An 8,398-nucleotide genomic window follows, 5' to 3' on the forward strand; every position below is an offset into this window, starting at 1 on the left:
TATTACTGTCTGACTAAAACAAGTGTTTCTGAGGTCCTAAACACAGAGAAAACAGTGTGATTAAAATGAAACAGTCAAATTTAAATTTAAATTAAAGGACTAAACTATCTTGAGATGGGATCACACCAGCTGACCCATGACTACTCAGCAGTCATTACGCCCACTACATCATTACATGAGCAGCCTCCTCTGTACTCACGGGTCAGACTACACCTGTCTTTGAACTTGATTTTATCTACACACCTGTGAAGTTTTGTGACTGTATCATAGTGGAGTTATGATGTTATCCATCCATAGCCAGACAGATGGTTCTCAGTACTTCAGGTGTACTGAGAACCATCTCTGTAGTAGTTTCTGTTACAGTAAGTGTCTCCAGGATCAACACACACAGACTCACATGGTGAAAATAGTAAATATCACACCCACTGATTAATGTACTATCTGTGTGACCATCACCACATGAAGTGTTTCTGACTCTACCCAGTATTTGAGTCATGTCATCAACCAGCCAGAATAAAAAACCCTCACTCATATCATCAATAACCAAATCAGTTCAATCAGCTTTTCTCAGATGTTGACCAGGGCCTCTGTCATTCTCTGTATATACCACAATACACAGTCCAGACCATAAGTCTTTGTACAGTTCAACATTATTTGTTCCTCAGGTTCTGAGCTTCAGCTCATTCAATTCAAAATAATGGTGTTTAAGTTCATTTGCATAGGTTTACACAACAGTTGAAAGCAATGGGAGAGATACGCATGAAGTCAGAATAGTCATTATATTTAATATTTGGTGGAAGATTTTCTCTGCAGTCAGTGACTGTCTGAAGTCTTCAGCCCACAGACATGAGGAGATGTGTTGTATCTTCTTTGTTGATGCTCTCTCAGGCCTTCTCCTACAGCTCCTGCCTGTTGTGGTCTTTAGTATGGTGTGCAGATCATTCAGACTGAGATCAGGTGGTGGGCTCAGCTAGTCGAGGATATTCTAACTATTCACCCTGAAGCTCTTTAGTTGCTTTGTCTGTATGTTTAGGATCACTCTGCTGAATTCAGTGGAGAATTTTTTCTTTTAAAGAAACAAACAAAGAAAAAGGTCAAATATCATCTGACTTGATAAAATGTCATCCAGTGACAACAGTGGAGCTCTACCTCACAGAGGAATACAATGCAGTATAAAACACAAAAATGCTTCCACTCTAGACTGTATACAGCTTGAACCAAATGATACTGTGTATGCCTCCTTGTCTTAGTCAGCCATCAGGGACTTGGATCGAGTGTTTCCATCAGTGTCAGTACAGTACTTGAAGGACAAGGCTTAGTCTATATTATTGTTACTGTTAGCAGATCCCAAGTCCACTGGTTTTGGTTGCTGAAGATGGAAGCCCTTAAAGTATCCTTAAGTATGTAGTTTAACTTTCAATAAAAGGCTCAGCCACTTCCTGAAACAGCTGGACTCATGGAAACATTATTCAAACAGGAGGAAATAGTGCACCTGATTTTGGCCATGGATTCATCCACTTTTGGTGCTGTAGTGATTATCTGAGACAGCAGGACTACAGTGGCCACGTTTATGGTAAAGAAGACCCTTTATATTAGCCCACACTTACTCACCATTAACTAGCTGCTTATTAGCATGCACATTAGCTCTTTATTAGTCATTATAAAGCACATATTATAGAGATGTTATAGAGACTTCAGATTGATTTGGACACTATTAACATTTGTAGTTTTGTGTTTTTTTAATGTAAGAATGGACCATATTTATCAAGTGTTAATAAGGGAGAATTACTGTTATTACTACCCTATAATTCACATACAACATCTTTCTTACTATCAGTAAGCAGTGATTAGGAGGTTATTGGAGGAAAACCCTTAATTAATGTGATTGTAGCTGTAGAATATGATCATGCAGAATAAAGGATTAATAGGTGATTTATAATAAAGAGCCAATATGCATGTTAATAAGAAACTAGTTAATGGTGAATAAGTGTAGCCTAATATAGAGTGTTACCACTTGAAGGAACTGTTAAAGTTCAGGGTTAACTTAACGTGTGTGAACACATCATTAAGTTTTGAATTAGACTGAAAAGATGTGGTTGGGTACAGAACGTTTTAATAAACAGTTTGAACATACAGTGGTGAACTGTTTCCACACATTAGAGCGGGGAATGAGAAAATCACCTCCCTGTAGAATAATACAATGTCCATCTATATTTAATCAGGTTGTGGCTCTGTATGCCAGCAGCAGTCAGTAAATAAAGAACAGGTCACAGAGGTCAGTCTGTCTATCTCCCAGATCCTCCGATGTCTCTCGCAATGTTGTCGCTGGTTTCAGCCGCCTCCTTGAGTGCCTGCATCACCAGAGCGTTCCTCTTCCTCGTCTCCTCCATTCTCACCGGGTTTGACTCAGGCAGATTCTGATGGGCAGCACAGCAACAGGAACATACATGAAATCAATTATTACATTAAATCACATAAAGAAAATGTTGACCTAATTCTCTCAAACATGTTATATAATGTATTTGCAAGAATTTCACATAGTGTAACCACTATGTAAGAATTATCTGCAGAGCTCATTTCTTAACATGCAAAGGTCAAACAAACAGCTTAATGGTCCAACATGGAAACATATAATAAAGTTAAACCATCAATCTCTCTCTCTTCTTCTTTGTAGAAAAATGGAAACGAGATGAAATGAGTTGTTGAAAACTGTGTTTTTCTTTCAGCTCACTCATCCTCAGTGTCAGAGGTTATTCCACAATAAGCGTACAGCATACATTATCTCAAGGTGCATACAGAGTAAGGCCGAAACATGATGACATTATAAAGAGTAACCCAAAAATCCCCTGAGGGTGTCTGCATCAACCCGCTGGTTCGAGAGGAGAGAAATGGGGGGGGTAACATACAAGTCATCTGATAATCAGTTATCATTACACTGTGGGAACACCAAACATTTTATTAGGTAGTTCTAGCACCTGTTTAAAAAGGGAAATAATACATAATTTCTAATAATAGGTGAAAGACAATACAAGTAAAAATACATGAATAATAATTCTAAATATTTAACAAAAAGAAAAATTAATTCTTCAAATGACTTGAAGCAGAAAACTAGCACCTAAATGATCTGTGCATCAGATCAATGACTGAGCTTTTCATTAGTCACATCAAATCATTTTCTAATGAGAGGCTACTTTCTCTCATCAGGTACCTGCAGCTGAACGTTAAGTGTGCAGTAGGTTATGGAGACTCTGCTCTCTGCTCATGTTATTCAGTGGTCATGAAAACCTAAATTTAGAGGAGCGTCTTAATATTTATGCAACTTTGTGTATTAAATCTCTGCGGGGTTTCAGAGCAGACAAGTTCACAGTCCCAGTTTTCTCAGTTCTACCTTGTGTGTACAGCTCTGAATGTATTCAGCTTCTCTGACTGATGGAGGCACCATCAACTGTGTTAACACAGTAAACCTTCACAGTGCCATGTTGCTGATTCAGCATCTAAACCAATCAGGTTTTATATCAGAGGACAGCCAAGAGTTTCCCATCGTGTCCCCAAGTCGTGCACCTTGACCTTATGAGCTTATAATTTCCTACATGTTCACGATGTCAGAGGTGGACAGACATGTGACAGAAGTTAAGATGCACAACATGCACCAAAATATGACTTATAGAGGGGTGAAGGCCTCTGTGACACCACAATGCTTCATCCATAAGTGTGTTGTGAACATAGACTGTACGTAAAAATTCATTCATTCATTATCTATACTGTTCAGTCTATCACAGTGTATACATAAATATTATATCTTCACATACAGTCTGTGGCTTTGACATATTTTACCTTTATCTAAAGACTGGAGCTCGTGTGAGCTGGATATTATATTTATGCTGTGCTGATTTCATTAGCTGTTCAGTCTAACCACACACTGAACACTGGAGTTTTTGTTTTGTTTTTTGTAGTTTTGAGGAGGACAGGTCCAGCAGTCAGGTCTGCTCAGCTGATGTGTTGAGCAGTCATATGATGGCTGCTCATCTGAACCGTCATGTAGAATAATTCAGTCATATGGAGTTTAACCAGAAACACAGATCACAGCATTGCCTGACGAACACTGCAGACTGAGGACAGGCTCTGGTCTGATGGTCCTCAGTGTCTCTAACCTCCTGTACAGACACTGAGGGCTGATGGTGTCTGTCTGCTTTCTGTCTACTCTCCAGGAGGGGTGCAGGGACTACCGGGACAACCTGTGAAGACCTGACCCCAGGTCTGTAACCGGCAGTTACCTCTGAGGATTATATTACACTTCTATTACCAGCTTATAAACACTCTGACTGACTGACTGACTGTTACACAACACACACTCAGTGTGAACAGTGACTTCACCTTGAGCAGCTGTTTCCTCCGCTCCTCTTCTGGAGATATGATAGACCACGTCCCGTAGCCGACTGCCAGCACAACGACCATGGATATGGAGCCCACGATGGTCCGCAGGGCGCTCATTCTGAGAGGGTGGACACTATACAGTCTACAGTTTCACAGCGAGGTTCTCTCCCTCGCAACACCGTCTGTTCGTCAAATAACGTCGGACACTCCGGCAGTGGAGGAGACTTCTTCTTTGTCACTTTTATTGGCGGTTGGCAAACAGCGTACTGGTGCAACACTGCCACCACCTGGTCTGGAGTTGAGCTACAGAAGCAATTCAACTATCAAAACGTTCAGCTTTTGAAGGACATATGTGCTTGTAATCAACTTTTTTCTTTATTTTTTGTTGTTGTTGTTGAAATTTAAAGTTTTTCTCAAAGATTTTTGCCATTCAAATGAATGAAGGTTAATCCACATCTCAGTGTGGATTAACCTTCATTGCAGCTGCCTATACACAGGCGATGGATATTAAGTTACTAATACCTTCTCTGCGCTCTGTGTTGTTTACACACACAATCAGACAAACAGACAAACACACACTTCAAGTATTTACTTATGTAAAGGAAGAAATGAATAAATGATTGTGGGACACACAATTATCTTTTGTAATGTAAGTTGAATCAAATTAACAAAAGAGTAAAATTTAAAAAACTTAAAATCTAAGATATTTTGAACAATTTGGTCGGCATCAAAATCCGGTAAGATCTGGTATCTGGAGCACCAGACCAAGTCATCAAGGCTATCTTGAAGACCCACAAGAAGGAGGAGGCCATTGATACTGGTGGTAAGAAAGTCAGCTGATATACTATTAGGATGTATTTCATACATATACACACTGTGTTGCTTCATGTAGTCCAGTGGTCACTTCGAGTGTTTTTATTAACACTCTTTAAACAAGATTCACACGTTTCTAATATTGACAACTCTGATTTTCTGTTTCTTTCAGACGACACTCCTGAGATGAAGGAGATCTGCATATGGAGGCAACAGGGCAAGAGGAGGAAGCTGCTGGAGAAACTACAGAAGATGGAGGAGAGGATAAAGCGCAAAAGGAAGAAGCGGAGGGAGAGGAAAGATCAAGAGGAGGCAGAGGAAGACGATGAGAAGAAAGCTGATCTCTTCCTAGTGACTGGATTCTTCGTGGGGTATGGTGACCTGAACATGGCTGTTCTTTAAAGTGCAAATTAGACTTTAAACATAAATTAGAAAAATAAGATGTATACAGATAATAACAGTAATGTTAGGCCACACGATTTAATATAATCCAGCTTAACCAAACAATGTTATTTGACTGAATCTCAAATTGAATCCAAAGCATTATTATTAATATTATTAGTTGTAACTAGTCATTAGCAATATAATCAATTTTGTCTTTATTACTTGATATTTAATATTTACTTAATATTTAAATAAAAAGTCTAATATAATGTAATATAATATAACTGAAGAAAAACAAATCACTCAATGTAATTCTTTAGGTTTAACTAGCTGATAAATCATTTCAAAGTAGGATGAAAGTATTTAAAAATTATTTCTAAAACAGTAATTGTAATACAGAATAAAGTTATTTGTCCTCCTACAAGGGGGGTGGTGGCGGGTTAAATAAAATAAAATAACATTTTAAAAAGTAATTCAAATAACTGAAGGTCATGGTTAAGGTTAAGGTAGTAGGTAGGTAGGTTAAGGTTCCACATACACAATTTACATACAGACTGGCTAGTTTCATATAGCAGTGTTCAAGACCAGACATCACAAAGTGTTTAACAATAAAAGAACAGAAAACAAGAGAGAGAGAAAAAAAAACAAAAAAACACAAAAACAGAACAAAATTTTAAAAAGCGAGTCTAAACCAGAGGTTAAAGTAGTTAGAAGAAGAAAAGGCTAATATAGTTATTATAGACATAATAATAGTCATTTAGAATAAAGTAATTTAATTAATCCATATTTTTTGTAAGTCATGAGAAACATGCAGGAGAGAAGCATACTTCAAGTAACTGAAGTAAGGTTCCACATTAACATGCAGCCTGGCTGGTTGTATGTATATAGAGGCATTCAAGAGCAGACATCACAAAACAAATGAGAGGAGAGAAAAAACAACACAAAACAAAAACTATCATGTTGAGTCTGTTAGTATAAAGGGATGGTGAAACAGCTTGACAGTCTTGTCAAATTAGGCCCTGCTCCTGAGAACTGCCAGAATGTTTAGTTTAGTTTTAATCTTTGAATCTTTCTTATTCTTTATTATGTATCCCCAACATTCATTATTATTTCATTATTATTTCAAAATCTAGTCATTAATATTATTGTTTTAATTAATGTGTGTCTGTCATTATCAAACTGAATTTTAAAGATGATATACTAGTCTGTGCTTGTCATGCACAGCAAAACATATAAATATGACCACCAGAGGGTGCTGTTGGATGGTTCATGTGGAGCCCTAAGTCGCAATATTACCAGTCAGTAGAGTTCAATCACAGGTCTCAGCAGCACATTAATACAACAAATACTGTGTTGTTGAGTAATCTTGCCACAGTGACATGACACTGAATCATGTTCAGGGGCTGCTGCTTAAATTGATGAAATGTCACATCACCAGTTCGAAGGATTTAATCACAGACCTTGACTCTGCAGAGAGATACAGAATAGCAACAACTGGCTCATTGGTCTGTGGGGTATGGTTTTTGCTTTGGGTGCATGAGGTCCTGGGTTCAAGTCCCAGATGAACCTTGTGAAGACAGAAAGAAAATCTGAGGAGAATGAGAAAGTGGAGAAAAGAATATGATTAACCCAAGGATACAAAGAAAGCGATGGGAGACTGTAAGCGGTGTTTGGCACCTTATACCTCTTTCCATTATAATTGTTTAAGTTTGAGTCAAACCCTCAGCAGCTGATTTTACCTTTACAGTTAACAGGATTTATCTGCTTTTATTAAAAGAGAAGATTGTTTGTCATTTAAGTGTCTAGTTGAGCTCAGGAATAAAAAATGTCAGTGCTTTTTGTGTTCATGTTGTGAGTTCATCTTACAGAGGACTCTGTTCCCTCTTTTGGCCTTAGTCCTCTGTCTGTTCACACTACAGTTCATCTGAAGCAGTTTTTTATGTGAGTCTACACTTTAATTGTGTGTGGTAAAATACATTTGGTGGGTTTTTTACTTTGACATGATACTGCAGTGCAGTCCTAATGAAGCGTTTCTGTGAGCAGCAGACGGCTGTTTGATTTATTGCCTTAGTTTCTTCCTCGGACCAACCTCCTCCTCATCCATTAGTCTTGCTATTGTTACCAGCAGCCATCTGTGTGTTTCTTTGAGTGTCTGACTGCAATAGCATGTGATCTGTCTATGGCAAGCCTAGAAGGCTAAAATACAATGACAAAAGGTGAAGCAAACCTAGACAGCCAGATTAAACACGTTAGAGATCAACTGTTTAATCAGCACCAACACTAACTCTCTATAGTAAATACACCAAACTTTGGCTGATGGCTGATTACTGTGTGACTGTCACTGGTGGAAGAAGTATTCAGATCCTTTATATAAAGGTAGAGGCACCACACAGTAACACAAACAAACTGACAGATGGAGGCAGTGGTATTCCAGCAGCTCCTATGTTCTGCTCAGGAAAATTCCTGTTTTTGTCAGTGGAGCCTGGTAGTGATATATAGTGATGTTTCTGGTTAAACTATAGGATCTTACTCTTTAATAAAAAAGCTCTATTTCTGTAGGAATCCTATCTATAGTGTTGCCAGACACTTAGAATAACAATCTCAGCCTCTCAGTGGCAAAGACAAGAACTTGGGCTGTTACCTGAAATTACAGTCTGAAAATTAACGGAAATATTTGGGATAATGTAGGTACACAACTCAACATAGCATACAACAGTGTTTTCTTTTTTTAACATTTGAATGTGGAAAAGTAACATATTCTACCTTCAAGTGAACCACAATGCAGAGTTCAAGAAAACTAGACTGAGATGACCTCAAGAAGTGGCTA

The 8,398-nt window shown here is 38.2% G+C and overlaps 1 protein-coding gene and 1 long non-coding RNA gene across 2 annotated transcripts; one reads left to right on the plus strand and one right to left on the minus strand.

The window, feature by feature from the left end:
* Window positions 1-2,096: 2,096 nt before the first annotated feature.
* LOC108878317 (ubiquinol-cytochrome-c reductase complex assembly factor 3) lies at window positions 2,097-4,617 on the minus strand. Its single transcript, XM_018668892.2, has 2 exons — window positions 4,375-4,617; window positions 2,097-2,417 (listed from the first exon to the last, which is right to left on the minus strand). Exons 1-2 carry the CDS (start codon window positions 4,489-4,491, stop codon window positions 2,286-2,288), a joined length of 249 nt encoding a protein of 82 aa, XP_018524408.1. The 5' UTR covers window positions 4,492-4,617; the 3' UTR covers window positions 2,097-2,285.
* Window positions 4,618-4,744: 127 nt separating this feature from the next.
* On the plus strand, window positions 4,745-6,292 carry LOC127143222 (uncharacterized). The gene is made up of 2 exons (XR_007814490.1): window positions 4,745-5,197; window positions 5,360-6,292. It is a non-coding gene; the product is annotated as an uncharacterized LOC127143222 (long non-coding RNA).
* The last annotated feature ends 2,106 nt before the right edge of the window (window positions 6,293-8,398 follow it).

The sequence above is a fragment of the Lates calcarifer genome, linkage group LG13 (assembly GCF_001640805.2).
Source record: "Lates calcarifer isolate ASB-BC8 linkage group LG13, TLL_Latcal_v3, whole genome shotgun sequence".
Lineage (NCBI taxonomy): Eukaryota > Metazoa > Chordata > Actinopteri > Centropomidae > Lates > Lates calcarifer.